The sequence below is a fragment of the Zingiber officinale genome, chromosome 1A (genome assembly GCF_018446385.1).
Source record: "Zingiber officinale cultivar Zhangliang chromosome 1A, Zo_v1.1, whole genome shotgun sequence".
Lineage (NCBI taxonomy): Eukaryota > Viridiplantae > Streptophyta > Magnoliopsida > Zingiberales > Zingiberaceae > Zingiber > Zingiber officinale.
The window spans coordinates 126,085,634-126,110,756 of NC_055987.1; the positions used below are offsets into that span (position 1 = coordinate 126,085,634).

The 25,123-nt window shown below is 39.8% G+C and overlaps 1 protein-coding gene and 1 non-coding gene across 2 annotated transcripts; both read left to right on the top strand.

Annotated features, from left to right (window-relative positions):
* Positions 1-10,773: 10,773 nt before the first annotated feature.
* LOC122009719 (FCS-Like Zinc finger 7-like) lies at positions 10,774-11,907 on the top strand. The gene is made up of 2 exons (XM_042565993.1): positions 10,774-11,092; positions 11,533-11,907. The coding sequence occupies exons 1-2, from the start codon at positions 10,827-10,829 to the stop codon at positions 11,687-11,689; spliced, it is 423 nt and encodes a 140-aa protein (XP_042421927.1). The 5' UTR covers positions 10,774-10,826; the 3' UTR covers positions 11,690-11,907.
* Positions 11,908-14,600: 2,693 nt separating this feature from the next.
* On the top strand, positions 14,601-14,684 carry TRNAY-GUA. The gene is given in 2 exon segments: positions 14,601-14,637; positions 14,649-14,684. It is a non-coding gene; the product is annotated as a tRNA-Tyr (tRNA).
* Positions 14,685-25,123: the final 10,439 nt, after the last annotated feature.

Below are 25,123 nucleotides of genomic sequence, written 5' to 3' on the forward strand. Positions count from 1 at the left end.
GATAACAGAAGTGTGTCATAACTAGAGCTACTGAGATGAGGAAGGGGGTGGTCCAGATCCCAAGGAGCGGAGTAGTGACATCAGCTCAGTGTGTCGGGTCTGCCCGTCAGCTCGTAACTCAGAGACCTCTTGCCGCATGTCTCGCTGAAAGTCAGAGTTCTCCCGCTGGAGACTCGCCATAGCTCTCTCTAGTCTGGTCATACGGTCTGCTAGAGTGCGAGGAGCGTGACGTGGTGCTCGAGCTGGGGGTGGTGGTAGAGCTGGAGTGGCCTCCTCCGGAAACAATGCAAGCATGAACTCATCCTGCTCGGCCTCCCCCTGTGCGTCTGGATCGGGCTGGTGCTTTGCCCCCCTCCGTCAAGACATAGTATCGTCGTCCTCATCTATGTGGATACTAGCTAGGGAGAAGTTCCTAGCTGCTATAACGTCAAACTCGGTCATATAGCGAATGTCTCCTCTAATGACATCAATGTCCAAAGAGGACATATATGCTGTCAGAATGTGACAGTAAGGCATGTGAACTCGTCTATTAGTCACGTATCCAGCAGAGTAGATAATGGTGGAGAAGATATGTAGGTTGATGTCAATGTCTAACCTATGACTCAGGGCATAAAGTAAAAATGAGTGGAATGGGCGCATCACGACGATGTCACGTGTGGTCAGTGGTAGAATGCAGAAGACTAAGACCCTATAAAGAGCGTAGTCCTGGACTCGAAGTTCTACTGACCTAAACTGGGTCACAGTGGGTACTCGCTCTCCCCCAAAAAAATACGAATAAATCGTATCAAGAGTGATATGCGAGTAGGGATCTCCGAATGGTAGATCCCCGGGAGGATAGCACAAAAAGGAACAAGTGAATGAACATAACCCTAAAAACTCCCGGATCGTCGTAGGGGAAAGTGTGATATCAGTACCCGCTGCCCTAGTAGTATAGGTAAGGTCGTCTACTTTCACTAAGTTGTTGTAAAATTCAGCACACAGACTTATGTTTACCGGACTAGTACATTCAACAAGATTCTGTAAGTTATAGTGGTTTATAACCTCTATAACGGGAGCACAAGAAACTAGAAAGAACGATCTATCTATACATTTAGTCCTAATGGTCATATAGATCGTTGACTCAAACTTGATTCTGAGTTCATCTGTGGGAAACCTAGGGTCAGTACTAGCATTAGAGGGCCCAGCACCAGTATTTTTTCGTTTCCTACTGTATATAAAAGAGATATTCTAAGTGAAAATATCAAGACAAATTTAAAGAATTCCAAGACAAGAAAAAAATTTACCGAGGAGCCATCATAAACTATAGAACTGACGACCTCGGTTGAGTCGCAGCAGCGCCTTTACTGTTAAAAATTTTAATTTTAGATCACTCTCGCACTAAGGTTCAGATAGAACCTTGGTGGAAGTGAAAAAGTTTGTGGGGCAATTGTTGGGGGCGCCTGCTGCCCCCTATTTATAGGGAGCTCCGGGCACCCGGGGTTGATTTTGGGCGGGGCGCCCGGATCCCCTCCCGGGCGCCTCGGAGGGGAATACTAGGGGCGCCCGCCCTTGGTTTTTGATTTTTTTTTAATAATTTAAAATAATTTTTAAAATAGTTTTTAAAGCTAATTTTTAAAATAATAATAATAGTTTTTTTTAAGGTTAATTTAATTTTTAAAATAATTTTTAAAGTTAATTTAATAATTTTTTAAAGTTAATTTAATAATTTTTAAAATAGTTTTTAAAGTTAATTTAATTCTTAAAATACTTTTTAAAGTTAATCTAAAATATTTTTTAAAGTTAATTTAATTTTTAAAGTTAATTTAATAATTTTTAAAATAGTTTTTAAAGTTAATTTAATTTTTTAAAATAATTTTTAAAGTTAATTTAATAATTTTTAAAATAGTTTTTTAAAGTTAATTTAATTTTTAAAATAATTTTTTAAAGTTAATTTAATAATTTTTAAAATACTTTTTAAAGTTAATTAAAATTTTAAAATAATTTTTAAAGTTAATTTAATAATTTTTAAAATAGTTTTTAAAGTTAATTTAATTTTTAAAATATTTTTTAAAGTTAATTTAATAATTTTTAAAATAGTTTTTAAAATTAATTTAATTTTTAAAATAATTTTTAAAGTTAATTTAATAATTTTTAAAATAGTTTTAAAGTTAATTTAATTTTTAAAATAATTTTTAAAGTTAATTTAATAATTTTTAAAATAGTTTTAAAGTTAATTTAATTTTTAAAATAATTTTTAAAGTTAAAATTTAAGGTAATTTTTAAAGTTAAATTAAAATATTTTTTTTGAAGTTAATTTAATTTTTAACATAAATTAATTGTAACTTTAATTAATTTAATTCGAAATTTAATTTGATTCGAAATTTAATTTAATTCGAATTTAAATTTAATTAATTTAATTTAATTTGAAATTTAATTTGAAATTTAATTTGATTTGAAATTTAATTTAATTAATTTGATTTGAAATTTAATTAATTTAATTAATTTAATTTAATTTGAAATTTAATTAATTTATTTAATTTGAAATTTAATTAATTCGAAATTTAATTAATTTAATTTAATTTTGATTCTTAGTTATCTCACCTGATCTAAGTTTTCAATCAGGGAATCCTATAATTTTGTGAGATGAATTAGATTTAATTATAGAGTTTGGTTTAACTTGTATTAGATTCAGGTTTAGCTTTGGTCTCAACAAATAGGCATTCTTCGGATAAACTTCTAAGCTTGGTGAGTCACTCGGACGTCATTAGAAGTAACCAACCTTTTGAGGTTTTCCGAATAGTCCTATCCATGGAGCTTAGTACTAAACCTTGGTCTAACTAGTTAGGATCCATTTAAGGGTAGCTTCGGTCAGTTCCACTTGGCCAAATGAACCAGATCGAAGCCATATCTTTCTAGACATGCGATGCCCAAGCTTCCCAACGTACTATCATCCAAAAACTTCACCAGTACCATGATTCAAGTTAAACTTGGTCTCTTTTTAACTAATCCTAATCACCCTGCCGGGTTAGTTTGTTTAGGTTACCCTATCGGGTAAGTTAATTTTGGAGGTGCCAGCTATTCTGGAGCCTCCCCCTGAATTATTGGCTTTTAATTTAAATTTTCGTTTTAGGTTTGTGTCTATTTCTTTTATAGTTATAATTAACTTGGTGATAATTTATATTTTGTTGAGTTTTAATATGTTTAAATTTTGATTTCTTTGATTTGTATTTTGGTTTTTGATTTGGTTTATTTGAGTTTATATAATATATTTTTTCTTTAGGTATGTAATATTGATTAATTCCTACTTGCGTGGTCAAACACGCTTTCGGAACCCAAGCTTGATTAGTTGATTTGTATTGGGTTATTAATGATTTAAAGGTTTTATTTGAGTTCGACTTGTATCCAAGTCCGGTTTTATTATAACATGCTTTTTGATTATTCAGGATTAAGTCTAGATTTTTTTGATCTTGTAGTGAATTTTTCTAGTATTTCTTTTAAGTTATTAATTTCTAATTTTAATGATGAATTCTCTTCAAGTATTAGATCTTGAGTTGGATTTGAATTTTTTATTTGTTCCTTGAGGTCTTGATTTTCCTCAAGGAGTGATTTGTTTTCATTTTTTATTTTAATTAACTTACTATTTAAGCAGGAAATAATTTTTAAAAAAAAATTGTTTAAATTAAAATATACCTCATCCGGGCCTTCGGAAACGAGTACGGACTCGTGGCTTGATTCGAGTTCAGACCCATCTTCATCTCCCGACTCGTCTTCCATTTCAGCTTCGCGGGCCATCAGCGCGAGGTGGCTCTGGTGCTTCTACTCTTCTACCTCCGATTCGTCCGAGGAGGAGTCTTCTCACGTTGCTTTGAGGGCCTTCTTTTTGGTTGACTTCGGTTTGTCGAATTTCAGTCTTGGGCATTCGTTCTTGTAGTGCCCCTTTTTGTTGCATCCGAAGCAAGTCACATTCTTTTGTTCCGCGGGAGGACTGATCTTTTGAAGGTCCTTTTTGCTGAAGCTCCTTTTTCTCCTGGTGAACATTTTTCTTACCAAGTTCACCAGGTATTCTTCGTCTTCGGAATCTTGACCGGAATCCTCTTCAGATTTAGACTTGCTCTTCTTTTCTTTGGATGAGCCTGCAAATAAAGCAATACCTTTCTCGGCTCCAGCATTAGTTTGTTCATGTAATTCTAATTCACAGAAAAGCTCGTCTAATTTTAACTTAGATAGATTTTTCATAATTTTGTAGGCATCTACGATCGATGCCCACAAGCTATTACGAGGAAAGGCATTTAGTGCGTACCTGATTAAATCTCTGTTTTCCATCTAGTGACCTATCGCGTGGAGTCCGTTGAGGACGTCCTTGATCCTCGCATGCAGTTAACTTGCCGTTTCGCCTTCCTGCATTTTTATATTAAATATTTTATTTAAAAGTAGGTCTCTTTTTGTTACCTTTGCATCGCTCGTTCCTTCGTGCAGCTCGATCAGTTTGTCCCATAATTCTTTAGCATTCTGATGCGGTCCGACCCGATTCAACTCTTCTCGTGTTAGGCCGCAGTGTAGCGTGTTGATTGCCTTGTTTTCTGTTGATGCCTTTTTCCTCATGTCCAGAGTCCACTGTTCCGGGTCTAGTGGATTTCCGGAGTTGTCGACTGGAGTTCGGTACGCCTTTATGACGCTGAACCATTGATCGTAGTCTGTCTTTAGGTACACCTCCATTCTTTTCTTTCAGTATGAGAAGTCATCCCCGTTGAATAGGGGAGGACGTACTGTGCTAAAGCCTTCTAGTTGAGACATCTTGCACACAAGTAAACAACGAAAAAGAATATCCCAAGACTTGCTCTTGGATTAACAGTGCAGAAAAAAATAATAGGAGTATCTAAATTGGTGTTGCACCAATTTAGATTTAATTGCAATGAAGAAGAAATTCCCAAATTAATAATAATATTAGATTAGAATTGAGCATAAAACTGAAAAAATAAAAAAATATTTTCACCCCCTGTCTGATTGGTGGTTGCACCAAATCAGAGCGGAACCTGGCTCTGATACCACTTGTTGGATCGTGAAACGTCGATAGAGGGGGGGGTGAATATCGATTCGAAAAAACAGCGTTAAAAAGAGTTAAGTGCAGCGGAATAAAAAAAACTTAGGCAAATGAACACGGTGTTTTTTACTTCGTTCGGAGCCTATGACGACTCCTACTCGAAGGCACGTACTCCGTGAGTACTTTCGTTGGGCAATTCACTAGCAATTCGAAATAATGATTACAAAGACAGTACAAGAAATGCTAATAAAAATTAAAACAAAGCTATACCGACAGAAAGAAAACCACAAGGACAAGAGCACGTTGTCGGAGCTTCGTTAGCGTCGTTGGAGCGCAGAGCAACAGAGCAAACAGTCTAAGAGTTCTGAGTTGTTCTTGAAGCTCCAACCCTGGGGCTTCTTTTATATGCTGCTCCGGGCGCCCTGGTGCGACGTGGCAGGTCTAATCAGTGAATTCCACGTGACGACGACTTGGTTTGGATAAGATTCACCTCCGGGCGCCTGGATCCTTTCCGGGCGCCCGGACCTCCTATTTCCAGAAATTCCTTCTCCTGCAAAATAGAGTTAGTCCGAGACAAATATATATCCTGTAAAACAGATTGTTAGTACAATTAAAGTTCAACAAAGTAATAGAAAAGAGTATGACTTAGATTCCGTCTTTCCGAGATCGGAATCTAGTCACGATCTCGACTTAGATATCCGAAATGGATCTAAGCCGGATCGACGCCTAATGTTCCCTTCCCGGGAACGCGTCCTCGCAGTCACTTCCCTCCAGTGACTTACCTCACTTACCTGCCAAACGTCCGGTCAGCCCGTCGACCTAGCTGGACTTCGTGCCTAAGCGTCCGGTCAGCCTGTCGACCCGCTTGGACTTCGTGCTAGCTATCCGGTCAGCCCGTCGACCTAGCTGGGCTTCGTGCCAGACATCAGGTCAGCCCGTCGACCTGTCTGGACTTCTCCTGCACACTCGATCAAAGTGTCAGACAACAACAAACTAACTTAACCTGATTTGTCATTCATCAAAACCTGGGTTAAATCGTTAGTGTTAACCGCACCAACAATTTCTTTTTGTAAGAATTCCAAACACAAGAGACATTAGATCTAGTTTTTTGAATTAGTTTTTCGAGTTTGTGTTTTCTTCTTTTTCGAATTTGTGATTCGATTGTTCTTTTTGGTTAAGCTAGAGTTATTTAAGGAAATTAAATATTAGCTTTCCTTAAAAGGTTTTGTCTAGGCGGTGGTGGTTGCTCCCATATCCAAGAAGGCCATGTGCCTCGCCATGCAGTCTTGGAAGCCAATTTTGAAAATTAATATTTAATGGAATTAATAACATAGGTGGATTTGAATCAATAGTGTTAAGTTCCGCTTGTGATTCAAATCTAAACCATTAAGAACAGATAAGTTAAATTTGGAATCAATTATGTTAAGTTTCGTCTGCGATTCCTAATTTAATTTCTAAATAACACAATAGATTATTTAAGGAAAGGTTCGACACTTGTACAAAATTTTTTGTACAGTGGAACCGGTACTTTTTCCTAGGACTAACCAATAGATGCGTGAAGAAGCGGCGATGAAGCGGGTTTATAAACCCCGAGCTCGACCAAATAGAGCCATCGGATCTAGGTCATGGAAACCTAGGCCAGGATCCAACCATCGAATTTAAATTGCCAAATGTTGCAATTAATGCCTGTCGCGTCAAGCGTGTGACGACAGTAGGCGTGACACATGGTATGCTACCACGGGTCGCCAGTTAATGCAGATGTGGGAACCTAATCTTCCTCAATGAGAGGGGATTTGCATGATTCCCAAGAAATTAGGGTGATGTCAGCATAGCCCGCGCTCGCCCGAGACAGCCTGAGGAAAAAGTTCTACAAGTGTAACCTCTGTCCGCCCTATCGAATCGAGGGAGCGTGCCTATGATCGAACGACAAGCTTCAAAAGGCCTATCGGCGAGGATCAAGCCTATCCTGATCAGTCCATACAGTGATGAAGGCTGATCGGGAGGGAATCCACTCACACAATGGTCCAATCAGTCGGACTGCAGCCTTCTTCGACTAGACTTGAAGGGGAGGCTTGTGATGCGGTGATGGTAGGGGGCCCCGTCCCGTTGCCATGGTGGAGGTCAATGAAGGTTAAAGTCAAGATAGTCAATGGATGGACGGTCTTGGTCAGTCGGGCGAGTCATATCCCGACCGGGGGTTAAGCACCGACCCACCGTCTCTGACACGGAGTAGTCAAACTGACGCTCAAGGGAATCGCAGAAGCCGAGTCGAGTGGCTCCTCTGCTCGGCCTAGCTGTAGGCTCGAGACTAGCCGAGTACGCAGATAGTGAACTACCCATCGAGTGGCTATCCCACTCGGCTAACCAATAGAGCAAGTGGATAGTGGGATTCCGGCCAAGCGGTCATCCCACTCGGCCCAGCAACAAACGACACTTGAATAGGGGACTTTCAGCCGAGCGGCCATTCCGCCCGATGTGGTAGTAGACGCAAGGATATTAGAGTCCTAGTTGAGCGGCCATTTCGCTCGGCCAAACAACAGATACAGCAGGATGTCCTTCGACATCCTTTTGGGAGCTAGTGCCGCTGACGGGCGAAGAGGATCGTACAACGAAAACTTCCACTGTCACTTCAGAGATATGCTCGGTTCGTTAAGGTACTGTGTCAGTGATACTTTTCTGACATGTCTTTTCAGGAAAATCTTGGGATAGCGTGCCTGCTTTAAGAAGCGTGCACACACGCTACAGGAGCCCTATATAAAGGGGGTCCAGACATCGGTGGAGGTATGCTTTTCTTGCGATTTCTACTGTTTCGTTACAGTTTTTTCTTCTTGCCTCACCGGAGATTGGCTTGAGCATCAGAGGGTCATTGCTGGGGACCCCTTCACTGGCTTGGCACTGACGTTGCTTGTGTTGCAGACAGAAGTGAAGTCCATCGAAGGTCAGCAGGAGCACCACGCCCCCAACATCCGTCTCTTCGACTTTTGGACAAGATCATATACAATTTAAAAACTATAATTAAAATTTATACCTTGCTCCCTCTCAATCCTTGGCATATTTGCTCTTTCGACGATTAGTCTCATCAGAGTCTGTTGCTCTGATACCAATTGTAGGATCGATGCGGTCGAGAGTGGGGGTGAATCTCAATTTGTTGCTTTCTTTTCGTTTCTTCGTGTGTTTGTTCTATCAAAGTTAGTATGCAGTGGAATATATGAATAAAATAATAAGATAGAATACATGGGATTTATTTGGTTCCCAACTCTTCAGGGTCAGTACATCTAAGGCGTAATCATGAGAGGTGCTCGTCCACTAGTGGTCTTCTTTCTGAAACTTTTTGAGGGAGAAGAAACTCGTCTTATAGTTTAAATAAGCACAAGTTGTAAAAAAAAAATACAAACAAATTATTATGGCTGATATGGAAATCTTGAGCGTAGCACACCCTTCCCGGAGCTTCCTCGGTTGCAAAAATTCATAGCATATTCATCTGAGCGTAGAGATGAAAAGTAGGATGAAGAATAGATTTCTTAAACGTATAGCCTTTGTCTCCTTTTATAGAGTTAGATTAGATTTGTATTTGGATCAACTTTTATCTAGATGAAGCCATATCTGGATCAAGTCTTATCTCTATCCACATCATCTATGCTTATCCTCATCCAAATTGTAAAGATGAACTAGATTTTTTTATCATATCATCTTCCATGTCAACATTTCACAACTCAACAATTTGGACCAAACCCGGCCGATCTACCAAACCATTAGTTTGGTCTACTATATCGGTTTGGGTCTGGTTCAACCCGAATCAAGTTTGATTCACCCATTTGCATTTGTCTATTCTCTGTTTTACTTCCAGCTCCAAGTTCCTACAAAACAATCATACAAAACACAAATAAACAACCTAGCCTATATTTGTAAGTCTACCTGACCTACTAGGCCTACCTTTTGCTTGGAGGTCTCTCTTCCAAATCTACCACCTAATGTCAATCCCTTAGAATCAAGTCGTACTTCCGTAAGTTTACCTGACCTACTAGGCTTACCTTTTGCTTGGAGGTCTCTTCTCCAAGTCTACTACCTAAGGGTCAATCCCTTAGGATCGAGTCGTACTCCTGTAAGTCTACCCGACCTACTATGTTTCATGCTTGGAGTTCACTCCTCTAAGACTTCATATTACCTAAGGTTATCAACTCCTAGGATTTTCTACTGTTTAGCTTCATCCACTAGGACTTTCACCACCTAGCTTTACTCACTAGTGTCTAGCTTCACTCACTAGAACTTTCACTGCTTGGTTTCATTAATTAGAACTTCCACTACCTAGCTTCATTCATTAGGGTCTAACTTCACTCGTTAGGACTTCCATTGCTTAGCTTTGGTTTCATTAATCAGAACTTCCACTACCTAACTTCACTCATTAGGACCTAGCTTCACTCGTTAGGACTTCCATTGCCTATCTTTACTCATAAGACTTCCCCTTGTCTAACCTCTAGTTAAGACTTTTTCATATTAGTTATCTAGTCCTGACTAGACTTCTTTCTTCTAAACATCAAATTCTGTTTGAATCAACTCTTGGTCAAACTGATCAGACTTAGGTACATTATCAAATATCTAAATCCAGAAAGCATATTGCACCAACATAAATTGACTTAATCTCTTATTTTACTCGACTTATACCTCGTAAGCTTTTACAAACTTTTGAAATTAACCTTTATGCTTAGACTATGATCAATTAAGCCTGTTGAAGACTCTTAATCAAGCCTATTTAATCTAAAATTATGAACTTAGAGATTACAAGTAAAATAATCTCTCACAACTCATTGTCTTTTATTTGTCACAACTTGATGTCATCTAACTCTAAGATTCCACTTTTCGCCTTTAATTTTTAAAATGCATTAAGCTCACCATCTGTCCAAGGTTCATCTCTTGCAATTCCTAACAAAATATCTCTAATCTTTTCGTCTTGAATCATCTTAGCCATAACAAGTCAATATCACAACTCCACGAGTTCCATGCGCATGTTAATACGTCCATCCAAACCCATACACACATCAATAAAAAAAAAAGACCGAAATCTAACTCGAAATACTTTATTAAACATGTCAAAATATATTAGTCAAACATAATTACTCAAGTGTTATTGCACTAACAAAAGAAGAAAATTTGTTTACTATCCATACTCGAAAGAGAAAGGGAGTAAATGTTTTTGTCGACACTGATATAGTTTATAAGGACATATTTAGAAATCTCCCTTTCAAATATCTCTCATTGTAGGGATATATGGAGATATTTAAAAGATGAATAGAAATCATCGGGTATAATTTTATGTCTGATGATTTCATTTTAGATGGTATACAAATGGGTCCTACAAAGAGTAATGATTATTTTATTGAGAAATTGTATTATATAATTTGAGATATTTAAGAGTAAATTATTTGATAGGTGTGATTCATAAATATTTAATTGAAGAGATATTTAATTGTAAGATTTAGGATCTTTAAAGAGTTAGATATTTGATTAAAGATATAGACATGAAAATCATACATATTTGAAAGAAATAATTAGTATTATTGTGTTCTGGGAAGTCTTGCTGAGGGAAAAGATTCTAATTTATTTTTTTAATAAAAAGTTTTATTTTATTTTTCCAAAATTTTGGTTATTTTTTTAAACAAAAACAAAATGGAGTGTAAAATTACAGAAAAGTGTCCTGCAAAGCTGGAGGTTGTGATTCGTCCTCTTCTTTATTTATTCCCTCCCCGCTTCTTCTCGGTTACCTCACCACTCTCTCGTCCTCTTCCTGCTCCCCCCGCTCGCCGTCCACATGGCGGTGCGGAAGCGGCCGCGCCACTCTATGCCCCGGACCACCAGCATGGCCGAGTTCAGCCCCTCCCACGCCGCCGCCGCACAGCTCCACCCCTCCGATCGTCGCGCCCAGCAGCAACCCAATCACCGCGGGGAAGCAGCGGCGGAGGAAGGGCAGAGGAGGAACACCGGTGTGCCCTTGGCGACGGATACGGCGCCATTCTTAATGGTATGCGGCCTTTGCAGACGCCGCCTCGGCCCCGGCCGAGACACGTTCATGTACAGGTATTTCGATCTCGCTCCAAGGTCACCCCCAAAATTCGATTTTTTGGGGGGGGTCGCCTAGGTTCTGGTGAAGCTATGATGTCCTATTAAAGTTCCTTATTAAACTCATTGGAACTCGCTAATTTTAACCTACTGCCCTTCTTCATTTGGTGTTTCATGTTTGTTATTGCATAAATCTTGTTGTTCTTCAATCTGGGTCACTACCCGTGAATTCTCCCTCTACTTTGTTCCATAGACGATGTTATGAGATACTTCCTTCGATTTCACTTCATGCCTCAGAATTTTCTAGTTCCATGCATTCCTAGTTCTTTCCTTACCAAGTAAGCTGATCTTTATATTGTTTTAATTGCATATAAACTTTGTTGGATTTATTTTCCTGCTCCATTTCTGTTTTTTAGGTTCTTTGTTTGGTCTGATATATTCACGTGTTTGTTTGGAAGGGGTGATATCGCATTCTGCAGCCTAGAGTGCCGGCAACAGCATATAAATCAGGTTGAGAAGAGAGACAAATGCTTGGTAACATACACGAAGGACACACCCCAGCCTCCTAGTGGTTCTGGAGATTCAGACAACTGTGGAACTGCTGCTGCTGCTTAAATTTCGAGCAACTATTATGGTTATACACTGTAAGTTGTAAGCCAAAGAAAGTAGTTGTAGTTGTAGTTGTAGTTGTAGTTGTGTTATTCTACGGTTTCCCAGCATCAACTAGGTGTTTTTAACAACAAAACAACCATTATGATGCATTACTACTAAGATTGTGTTTTGGAAGGAGAACATAACCTATCAATATGATGCTAAAGTAACTGTGTCTACCATTTGTTTTGGCCCTTTGTTTTTTTTCTTTTGTAAAACTGTGTGCTTGATCCTATATAGTAGTTTTGAATGTCTTAAAATTGTGAATTAAATTCCTCAGTGGATATCAAGTGGGAACTATGAGTCGGGTGATCCCCTAGTTGGGATCCTTAACAAACAATTTTGATCCATGAATGTGAAGTTGTAGTTCTAACCAGTGGATACGATAGGAAGCAGTAATAAAAAACCATGTAGCTCAACTATTCTATATTATAGTTATCTTGACAAAGGAAAAAATGGTAATCTGCCGGAAGAATCTATTTCACAATAGTTGAACAAGTAAACAAGTAGCAACTGAATTGGAAGCGGCCTTCTCCATCACACTTGTTCATTGGTTTGCTAGAATTGTAAGAATGCACATGGTTGGATTTCTTCTTGTTCCCAGCCCGCCTAAATTCTTCATGTCCAGATCATTGCATAAAAGCGACACTACATCGCGCTCCAGATTTATGGCTACTTCACGAAATAGTTTTCACCAGAGTTAAATTTTGTAAGCAACAACATCATGTTACAAGAAAAAACATAATAAAAATATTATCATCTTGGAGCAAGCAGTTAGGTATAACTCCAATAAATAGTATCACATTTATGAAAATATGATTAGAGTTGAAGATATAAAGGATAGAAAGTGTGGAGGAAAACCAAAAATCTATATAACATAATTAAAATTATTTAACCAATATGAATACTACTGTTTGAATAAGGTTTAATGGAGAGATAAGATCAATATAATTCACACAGTGACTAACACGGCTTGATGATGAGGACAATGGTGATCAGGTTTGATTTTCATTTGCTTTGTTTATGGTTGGCACTAACATTCCATGCCAACCAGAATTTGAATGGGTGAATGTTGACAGAGAGCCTTTTAAACACAATTCGCTAAGAAGATTGTAGAAAAAGTTGCTAATTTAACTTCAAAAGATGCATTGAGAGAAGCCTAACTTTTGAGCTCTCACCTCTCACAGCGTATCAAACTTTGATTTACGAACTTATTTCTGGAAATGAATTTCTGCAATGGTTCAAGGCTCTGAAGCCACTGAACTGGTGCGAGTATAAAAATCTAAAGCAACATTGTTTTAATGAATACATTCATGTTCCTTTGTTGACTAATGTGCGTTACACTCTGTATTATCTTATCCACTATACTTTTGGCGAATGATATTGCTCAAACAGAAAGTCTCTCATGTCTTTTCCCGATCATGCTTTAGACCACAACATGGGAGACAAAGGGAAGGCATTAGTTCTCTCTGGTGAAGTCTTAGCAGAATGGTAGACAGTAGGAATCTGATGGTGGGTGTGGTGTCAACTTGAGTGTGGAAGTATCAGAACAAGCGAGAAACCAAAATCAGTATTCTTGTTGAGATTTTAGTTACTTGAGGCAATGAAATCTAAATAAATGCAGGCATTCACAACCAACACTTTATCACCAAAAGTTCACTCCACTGGTTCATCACCCTTGACACAAGAAAGAGGAAGAGTACCAAAAAGCTTTCATGATGCTTTCACTACTTTTTCTCAGTTCCAACCTTAATTGGATACCTTGACCACAACAGTGGAACACTATTATTGTGAGCCTTCAAAAGCTTTTACTAGATTCTAGTCCTTCCATTACTTTATTTCTGTTCCAATTATACATGCACACTTCATTACAAGTCAGCCAATTGCCTCTTTAGGATTCATGTTATTTAATCTGCCATTAATCTTTTTCTAATGGCAAGTAGTTAATGTTTAATGCTTCATGCTAGGCATGATTTGTTTTAAAATAGGGAGCATCATTCAAAGAAGTGAAAGGTGAAGTAAGCAGGTAGTAAATGATAGGCTTGTAGTAAGATTTGTGATTAAGGATAATCTGGATGATGACTAAGCTTATGGTTGTTTTTGCATCACTAAACACATTCATGCATCACTTTTGAACAATTCCTTTTTATTGGAGAGCTTGACTAGAGCAGTTCAATACCTCTATTTCTTCCTTTTTGCTTCCAATTAGAGCTTTCACTGGAATCTTGTCCGTCCATTATTCTGTTCCCAAGTCTAAACTTTGATCACAAAACAGTCTTTCACCCTTCGAATTTTGATAACAAAAGTGTGAAGGTAAAATAATAATAGTAAAACTATTGTTGATATGCTTGTGAAGGAGATATAGTTCACGGAGTACTGATTTTTTTATTTTTTTTTTTGAGGAATGATAAATGATGATTCAGAGACTGAACATGTTACCCTAGCGACAACTTTTGTTACTTGGTGTTGGTTCCAATCATATTGGATAACTTGAGCATTATTTTATGTCTCAAAAAGCTGCTTTCACTTGATTCTATGCCTTTTATTTTATGTTGCATTGCAGAGTAGGACAAGCAATACTGAACATGACTTGATGATTCTCAATATGATCTGCTGGAATCTAGTGTTAGTAGTAGAGACAAAAGTTAAAAGTGATGTGATAGAATCAATATATTATAAAAGAATAACAAAGATACATTTGCTTACCAACTTTTTAAAAAAATGGAAAGATAATGATGTGTTTGCTAAATAAATAGACAGAAAAGAAAGCAATGAGAGAAAAATTATGAGGGTCAAGAAATTTACTTGTGTAATTATAATTATGGTCAAGTGTAAATTTAAGATAATAATAATAAAGAACCAAAATAAAATAAATCCGACCTTAGCTCAGTTGGTAGAGCGGAGGACTGTAGTGTGGTCAGATATCCTTAGGTCGCTGGTTCGAATCCGGCAGGTCGGAGGTTTAATTTTTTTCATTATATTTTTTTTTCATTTTTAAAAATAAAAACACCAAACGTACGATGTTAAAACAGAAAGTGACAAAAATAAATGAAATTAAATTGTCGAACAATGCTTTGCTAATTTATTTTTTTATTAAAAAAACATCTTAATATGGCTTGAGCGGGCTAGTTACGACTGTAGAGTAACTAGTAAATGTTCGTGGTTGGCTTCTAGTCAACATGAATCTATTAGCCATACGCGGATGGAGATTTAGACTTAGTAGTTCGTGATATTTATCTAGTTTCTTTAGTTATTTAGTTAACCAATCATTCATTATTAGAGCATACAGAAATAAGTATTTTATCGGACATACGTATTTTTAATTTTTCAATAGTAGTTTCACTAATAAAAATTATTATTACAAATATACTAGATTATTTTTGATGTGATCAACCGAGTCAAATTAGGTATTATTATGTTTGATCCTTGTGTCTAAGTATGCAGAAACTTAGAAACATAAGAAGTCGAGCGGAAAACACAGCAAACAAGAAAGATGACATAGAAAATGAGTCGACAAGCTGGGTGTGTCCGAGAGACAAGAAGTTGCGGAAGAGTACACCGGTAGATGAGAATGATGTGCTCGACAGTTTTAAGGGATGAAAACTCAGAACGGAAGACTGCTCAAGGAGAAGATCGGAGTTGGGTTCAAGTGAGGTCAACTCCGGATAACTGGAGCAGCACCCACGTGAAGAAAATCAGCTTGGAGGCTGATCTGCCTTATGGAAAGCGCACTCCAATAAGGTTGGAGGCGCCTCGAGTCCTTGTGTAGAAGACGCCTCTAACCTTATTGGATGCTCCCTCAAGCCTTCGTGAAAGGGGCCCTCAAGTTTATTGGAAGCGCCGTCAATAACCGTTAGGTTGCCGTTGGAAGAAGATAAAGCTTTATCTCTAGAGATCAAATGATAGAGGAGGGGGCTGAATATCGCGCCTTTTAAAAACTTTTCCTTTAGTATTTTCAAAACAGAGTTGTGCAGCGAAAAGTAAGGAGACAGGATTGTTTACTTCATTCGGAGTCTACGTCGACTCCTACTCGAGGGCTCGCTGTCCTCCGCACCGATGGGCAATCAACTATAACTCTTCTTTCCGAAATCCTCGGAAAGAAGCAGATCGTACAAATGAGCAAGATAGTAACAACCTACTATTTTACTTAAGTGAATTACAATGTAAGCTTATATAAAAATTATATCGACAAATAATGCAGTTGATGCTTTGGTCGGCACTTCCGGATGGTGTGGCTTGTAGAGCTGATAGAGACTTGTAGCACGTGTTGCTTGCAGAAAAGAACTTGAGTCTATCAGCGAGAGTTGTCCAGCCTCAGACTTCGATTCTCCTTTTATAGGTGTAATGGACGTTCGATCGACTGATCCCTCTGTTCGATCGACCGAACCCGCTCCCCTTCCTGGCTGGAGTCTAACGCTGGCTCGATCTTTCGCATTAACTGCTCATTTTGTAATGGCCGAAAAATTTTCAAATTAATTTTAGAAATATTCTATTATTTTTCTGGAATTTTAGTATATTTTTATGGAATTTTTAGAACAGCCAAAGTAGCAAAAGTAAATAAAAATGTAAAATAGCTTAAGCGGGGGTTTGAACCCGCGACGTATGGACTCTATGACATATAAGGTGACATAGTAACCAGGGGGCCCCAGCAGGGGTGTGCTGAAAGAAGAGGAGAACAATTATATTTAAGGTTTAGTTGTGGTGTATTAATCACTTAATATAAATAGGGAAATTAAGTGGAGAGTTATCATTTTTAGATCGGCAACTCTCTTTTCCCTCACCCTCACACGCCGCCCCCTCTTCTCCTCATCCTCTCGGCGCACAAGCCCAAGAGACCTAGGGCTCCATCCCCTAGGATCGTAGAAGCACCTTCCGGCGACAACTCCGGCACGAGGACATTCCTCTCCGCGAGAAGAACGCGTAGACGTAAGAAGATCGTCGAAGAGATCTTCTTCTCTGGAAATATAGCGATCGAATTGTAAGAAAATCTAGCGCAAGAAGTAAATAATCCCTCACTTGCAACATAAGTAGCTATTCGCATGCTTTTATCGTCCTAGTTCGCTTTTATAATCTTAGTGTAGCCATATGCAGAATTAGAGCACACCAGGTGCTCGATAAAATGACTAGTATAATCATATACCACAGTAGGCATTTTTAATAATACAATTAAATGCCATAGATGTATTTTAATGACATACATGGTCTTGCTTCAGTTATATGGGACTACGGTCCAATGGGTGGGCTCTCATAGTCGCCTCTAGGTTCAGATAACCTAGTTCTAGGTTCAGATAACCTAGTAAGAGCAAGTTAAGATATATTAGCTATGAATCAGTATTTTACTTTATCAGTGGCATTGTACAGGACTTCAGTTGTCCTTGGGTTGGGCTTCCATAGTCGTCCCTAGGTTTAGATAACCTAGTAACTCTACTAGATTCGGGACTTGCTACCTCGGGTCTAGATAGGGATGCGCGCACAGCAACTACAGTTGTCGGGCCCATCAGCAGCATGTTTAGTATTTTCACCTACTTATGAAAATAGTTTTCAAAAACTTCACAAATTAGTTATGTGAATATGGTGCAGCTTCAGCATGAATCAAACATAGATTTTAGTTTAGCTTATGTATCAGTTAGTTTCCTTATTGACGCAATAAATAGTTCTATGTTCATTATTTGATTGCCATGACTTGTATGTCTACATGCCATGTTTTAGCATTTTCAGCATGACCCTCAGCATATATACAAATGGCATCTTTTTAAAGCATGATCTTATCGAATGCATGTTTTGTGAGGTAGATGGTTTCTTACTAAGCTCCCAAGCTTATAGTTTCCCTTTTTCCTTATACTGCAGATAAAGGTAAAGGGAAGATGGAATAGCGGAGGCTGGAGGCAATGCTATGAAGATGTGTGTGGGAAGGAACTTGGAATGAAGATCTTTGGGGAAACTAGCAAATTTAAGAACTTAGTATTTCTTATAGTGTTACTTTTCCGCACTTTTAGTTATTTGGGTGTCTTGAATGATGAACTCGTTGCCTGGATATTAGATAGCTACCCATGAGTAATGACATGCCTAGTATTTGTGTTGTGTGTTTGTAGTTGAATTTCTGGAGGTTCTGTACAGGTCGGGTCTGATTTCTGCAGAAACCCAATCGATCAGGCGATCGATTGAGCAGTTCTCAATCGATCAGCCGATCGATTGGAAGAAGTCCCCGCGTACAGAACATTATGGAATCGATCAGCTGATCGATTGAGAAACCTCAATCGATCAGTCGATCGATTGGGAAGCGATCTGTCACGTACAGAAAGCTGATGAATCGATCAGCTGAGCGATCGGCCATGGATCGATCAGCCGATCGATCGGGAAATTTGCTCCCGCGAATAGAGAGCTTCTGAATCAATCTCTGGATCGATTGGCCAGACTGGATCGATCAGCCGATCGATCCAGACAAGACCTCCGTGCACAGTAGCACGTTGAATCGATCAGTGGATCGATCAAACAACTCCAATCGATCTGCCGATCGATTGGAGAGTCTGATTTCAGCTAGAAGTGTCTGCTTTCAGTCTTTTACCAAATAGAGAGTTTAGGTTCCCTTCATAGCTTATGTATAACTTCAGAAGTGTATTCTGAATATAAATTTCAAATTTTATAGCAAATAGCATGAAGTTTTAAATTAGTTCAGTTTTCCGCCCAAAAAGAGTTTAGTTTAGCATAATGTAACTCTCGGCCTCACAGCCTAGTCAGTAGAAGGCGGGGCGTTACAGAGTGGTATCAGAGCAAGTTCCATACTTTTTCACACACACATCAGCATTGAACCTGCAGTTTCCAAGTAAGAATACCTCTCACTTTATTTATGTTTTTGCTCTCATGTTTATAGATGACTAAAGCTTGTTTGTAGATGATAACATTTAATATGATAATAGTAGTTATGTATGTCCTTTATTCCTCTAGAAAATGGTACGAGGACGCCAAACTAGAAAGACACCAGCTACTGAGCCCCAGCATGAGACAGGTAGCTCAGTGCCTCCTCCAGACCTTACAGAGGTAGTGGCTCAGTTACAGAAGCAACTAGCTGAACAGCAACAGGAGATAGCCACCCTAAGGGCTAATCAGCAGAACACTTCCACTATCACCCCAGAGCCTAACTTAGCAACCCCAATAGTGATAGAGGTTCTACCAGTCCAACCTGTAGCACCAGTAGCCCCAGCAGCAGGGGCAAGGAGGGAAGCCTATCTGATCCAGTGGGAGAAGATCAAGTCCGAGAACTTCTCAGGCACCAGTGAACCATGGGACGCCCAAGCCTGGTTCAAAACACTAGAGAGTACGATGGAGCTTCTGGACTGGACAGAACAGGAAAAGGTGAAATGCGCCTCATTCTGCTTGGCAGGAGACGCACGTATGTGGTGGGAGAAAATAAAAGCGAAGTGCCCAGTGAACCAGATGACATGGGCCGACTTTGAAAGAGAATTCTTCGAGGAGTTCTTTCACATGCGGGTCACAAACCGCCACTATGACAAGTTCACTGAGTTTCGCCAGGGCATTCTTTCAGTGGAGGAAGCCGTGAAGAAATTCAACAAACTGGCTCGTCTATGCCCTGAACTAGTCAGCACTAAAAGAGAACGAGTCCGGTTGATGCTCAAGATGCTAAGGCCAGAAATAGCACTGAACGTAGCCAGCGGCGTTCATAGGCCGCAAACTACAGAAGAACTAGTAAGCAGTGCTCTGACCACCGAGCATTATCAGAACAGCATCAAGCAGCAGAAGCAAGTATTTTCACAGTCTAAAGGCCAAGGAGGCTCAGGTACTCAGAAACACCAGGGCCACAGCTCTAACTGGAAAGGGAACTCCAGTCATAAACGTAAACCAGGGAGTTACCCAAAAGGAAGACCAGCTAGTAAACAGCCTAGTTATCCCAAGTGCTCTACTTGTGGGAAATTCCACCCAGGAGTTTATCGCAAAGGCACACGAGGATACTTCGAATGTGGCCAAGAAGGGCATATGGCTAAGCAATGCCCGAACAAGACTAGTTTCCCTCCACCACAGCTGATTCAGTACGGAGGTAACCCAACACAGTTACATCAGATGCAGGCTGCTATAGATGGTCCACACATCAGTCAGGGCAGACTAGAAGCCCCCTCAGCCACGATGAACGCGAGGATCTACTCACTCACCAAAGAGGACGTAGCGAATGCCTCGACAGTTGTTACAAGTCAGATCAGTATTTTACAGTAAAGTGAAACTGTCTTATTCGATACTGGGGCAGCTCATTCTTATATATCCAGGACATTCGTCGAAAAGTTGACAATATCTCCAGAGGTACTCAGTGGTCAGTTTTTGACGACACTACCTTCAGGAGAAATCATGGTATCCACGCACTGGCTTTGAGCAGTGTCAGTCATTATAGCAGACAGAGAGATTTTTGGTGATCTGATAGTGCTAGATATGGCTGACTACGACGTCATCTTGGGAATGGACTTTCTGATCAAGTACGGCGCCTCCATAGAGTGCCGTAAACAAAAAGTTATATTCCAACCCGAAGCAGGAGTGCAATTTAGGTACATCGGAGAACCAAAGAGAAAAGCCAAGAAGTTTCTCTCAGCTTTGAAAGCACAGAAACTACTTGATTCAGGATGTTCAGGATTCCTATCACATGTAATTAATACCAGTCAAGACAAGGACCAAAAGCTAGAAGGGGTTCGAGTTGTATGTGACTACCCAGCAGTCTTCCCTAAGGAGTTACCGGACCTAGCACCAGGCAAGGAGATTGAATTTGAGATAGAACTCGTTATCGGTACGAATCCCATCTCCAAAGCACCCTACCGCATGGCTCCGACAGAACTGATCAAGGAACTTCAGGAGCAACTACAAGAGCTGCTTGACAAGGGCTTCATACGCTCTAGTCACTCACCATGGGGAGCGCCTGTATTGTTCGTGAAGAAGAAGGACGGGAGCATGCGCCTGTGTATAGACTACCGAGCACTAAACCAGGTCACGATTAAGAACAGGTATCCTCTACCCAGGATAGATGACTTGTTCGATCAGCTTAAGGGAGCAGCAGTGTTCTCTAAAATAGACCTCAGATCGGGATATAACCAGGTGAGGGTTAAGGAGGGTGATATACCCAAGACAGCTTTCAGGACCAGATACAGACATTATGAGTTCGTAGTCATGCCCTTTGGCGTGACGAATACTCCAGCTACTTTCATGGACCTCATGAACAGAGTATTCAAAGAATACTTAGATAAGTTTGTTATCGTGTTCATCGACGACATTCTTATCTACTCCAGAACTCAGGAAGAACACGTAGAACACCTGAAGATAGAACTACAGACCCTTCAGCAGAACCAGCTGTACGCCAAGTTCACGAAATGTGAATTCTGGCTCGATCAGGTATCCTTTCTGGGTCACATCATCTCTAAGGATGGTATCATGGTATACCCCAGTAAGATAGAAGCTGTGAGTAACTAGAAGAGACCTAAGAACACCAGCGAAATCAGAAGCTTTTTAGGACTAGCAAGCTATTACAGAAAATTTGTAGAGGATTTCTCTAGGATAGTCTCCCCACTGGCAGCTCTCACCAGGAAGAACAAAAAATTTCAGTGGACAGAGGGTTGTGAGAACAGCTTCATGGAGCTCAAAAGAAGATTGACCAGTGCACCCATTCTGACTCTGCCAGAAAACACAGACAGCTTTGATATTTACAGCGATGCCTCTAAATTGGGACTAGGAGCAGTACTGATGCAAAATGACAAGGTGATCGCCTATGCCTCCAGACAACTCAAGGACTATGAGAAGAACTACCCTACTCATGACCTTGAGCTTGCAGCAGTTGTCTTCGCCTTCAAAATTTGGAGGCATTACCTGTATGGAGCTCAGTGCAAAGTATATACAGATCATCAGAGTCTGAAATACTTCTTCACTCAGAAGGATCTGAATATGTGACAGCGTAGATGGCTCGAGCTGGTCAAAGAATATGACATAGACATCCTCTATCACCCAGGAAAAGCCAATAAGGTGGCAGATGCACTTAGCAGGAAGTCCAGTGTCACCTTACTATCCCTAGCAACCATGTCACCGCCCCTACAAAAGGAGATTTCAGATTTCGGTCTCGAACTAATAGTTGGGCAACTTTCTACTATGATATTAGCATCTACCCTGCTTGGTGACATCCAGACAGCTCAGGATCAGGATCCTGAAATTCAGAAGATCAAGCAGGGGTTAGCAGAATCAGAAAGTGGAGAGTTCAGAGTATCTGATAGTGGAGTATTATATTTTGGTGACAGACTATGTGTTCCGGATTAGGAGGAACTACGGAGGAAGATCCTAGACGAGGCTCACAGGACTCCTTATGCAATGTATCCTGGTTCCACCAAAATGTACCAAGACTTAAAGAGACGTTTTTGGTGGCCTAGAATGAAAAGGAACATCGCTAGATATGTCAGTACCTGTCTGACCTGTCAGAGAGTCAAGGCAGAACACCAGAGACCAGGAGGAGTTCTGCAACCCATTCAGATCCCAGAATGGAAATGGGAGGATATCTCTATAGATTTCATAGTGGGACTACCCAGAACCATGAATGGTTTTGATGCCATCTGGGTAATAGTCAACAGGTTGACTAAATCAGCCCACTTCTTAGCTATCAGGATATCTCACTCCATGGAGCAGCTAGCTCAGTTGTATCTCAAGGAGATTGTCAGACTACATGGAGTTCCACGGACCATTATTTCAGACAGAGACAGTAGATTCACATCACACTTCTGGGAGTGTGTACAGTCAGCGTTGGGCACCAGGTTAAAGTTTAGCACAGCTTTCCATCCTCAGACAGATGGTCAGACGGAGCGATTAAATCAGGTACTCGAAGATATGCTCCGAGTGTGTGCCCTAGACTTCAAGGGAAGTTGATGCAAATACCTGAGTTTAGCAAAATTTGCATATAACAATAGCTATCAGGCCACTATCGGCATGACACCTTACGAGGCTCTCTATAGGCGGAGGTGTAGATCTCCAATCTGCTGGTATGAGAGTGGTGAACAGAAAGAACTAGAACTTCAGACAGATACCACCGCAGCTATACAGCAGATCCGCCAGAGGATAGAGATAGCTCAGAGCCGCCAGAAAAGCTATGCTGATACACGGCGTCGACCCTTAGAGTTTTCAGTTGGAGATACAATATTTCTCCGAGTGGCTCCCATGAAGGGAGTAATGCGTTTTGGGAAGAAGGGCAGATTAAGTCCCAGATATATGGGACCATACCTTATCATTAGAAGAGTTGGCAAGGTAGCATATGAGCTAGAGCTACCCCAGGAGATGTCAGCTATCCATAACGTATTTCTCTATGCTGAAGAAGCATATCCCAGATGTCACCCAGGTGATTGAGCCCCAGCCGGTACAAATCCGCGAAGACCTCAGCTATGACAGTCGGCCTATTCAGATAGTAGACTAAGCAGTTAAGAAATTACGGAACAAGGAGGTACCATTAGTAAAAGTCATTTGACAAAATCACACAACAGAAGAGACAACTTGGGAGACGGAAGCTAGTATAAGACAGAAGTACTCAGAGTTATTCTAAGTTCGAGGATGAACTTTTTATAAGTAATGGGGGATTATAACGCCCGAAAAATTCTCAAATTAATTTTAGAAATATTCTATTATTTTTCTGGAATTTTAGGATATTTTTATGAAATTTTTAGAACAGTCGAACTAGCAAAAGTAAATAAAAATGTAAAATAGCTTAAGTGGGGGTATGAACCCGCGACCTATAGACTCTATAACATATAGGGTGACATAGTAACCAGGGGGCCCCAGCAGGGGTGTGCTGAAAGAAGAGGAGAACAATTATATTTAAGGTTTAGTTGGGGTGTATTAATCACTTAATATAAATAGGGAAATTAAGTGGAGAGTTATCATTTTTGGATCAGCAACTCTCTTTTCCCTCACCCTCACACGCCGCCCCCTCTTCTCCTCATCCTCTCGGCGCACAAGCCCAAGAGACCTAGGGATCCATCCCCTAGGATCGTAGGAGCACCTTCCGGCGACAACTCCGACACGAGGGCGTTCCTCTCCGCGAGAAGAACGCGTAGACGTAAGAAGATCGTCGAAGAGATCTTCTTCTCTGGAAATCTAGCGATCGGATTGTAAGAAAATCTAGCGCAGGAAGTAAGTAATCCCTCACCTACAGCATAAGTATCTATTCGCATGCTTTTATCGTCCTAGTTCGCTTTTATGATCTTAGTGTAGCCATATGCAAAATTAAAGCACACCAGGTGCTCGATAAAATGACTAGTATAATCATATACCACAGTAGGCATTTTTAATAGTACAATTAAATACCATAGATGTATTTTAATGACATACATGGTCTTGCTTCAGTTATATGGGACTACTGTCCAATGGGTGGGCTCCCATAGTCGCCTCTAGGTTCAGATAACCTAGTTCTATGTTCAGATAACCTAGTAAGAGCATGTTAAGATATATTAGCTATGAATCAGTATTTTACTTTATCAGTGGCACTGTACAGAACTTCAGTTGTCCTTGGATTGGGCTCCCATAGTCGTCCCTAGGTTTAGATAACCTAGTAACCCTACTAGATTCGGGACTTGCTACCTCGGGTCTAGATAGGGATGTGCGTATAGCAAGTACAGTTGTCGGACCTATCAGCAGCATGTTTAGTATTTTCACCTACTTATGAAAATAATTTTCAAAAACTTCACAAATTAGTTATGTGAATATGGTGCAACTTCAGCATGAATCGAACATAGATTTTAGTTTAGCTTATGTATCAGTTAGTTTCCTTATTGACGCAATAAATAGTTCTATGTTCATTATTTGATTGTCATGACTTGTATGTCTACATGCCATGTTTTAGCATTTTCAGCATGACCCTCAGCATATATATACAAATGGCATCTTTTTAAAGCATGATCTTATCGAATGCATGTTTTGTGAGGTAGATGGTTTCTTATTAAACTCCCAAGCTTATAGTTTCCCTTTTTCCTTATGCTGCAGATAAAGGTAAAGGGAAGATGGAATAGCGGAGGCTGGAGGCAATGCGATGAAGATGTGTGTGAGAAGGAACTTGGAATGAAGATCTTTGGGAAAACTAGCAAATTTAAGAACTTAGTATTTCTTATAGTGTTACTTTTTCGCACTTTTAGTTATTTGGATGTCTTGAATGATGAAAGTTATGCTTAGATTACTCGTTGCCTGGATATTAGATAGCTACCCATGAGTAATGACATGCCTAGTATTTGTGTTGTGTGTGTGTAGTTGAATTTCTGGAGGTTCTGTACAGGTCGGGTCTGATTTCTGCAGAAACCCAATCGATCAGGCGATCGATTGAGCAGTCCTCAATCGATCAGCCGATCGATTGGAAGAAGTCCCCGTGTACAAAACATTATGGAATCG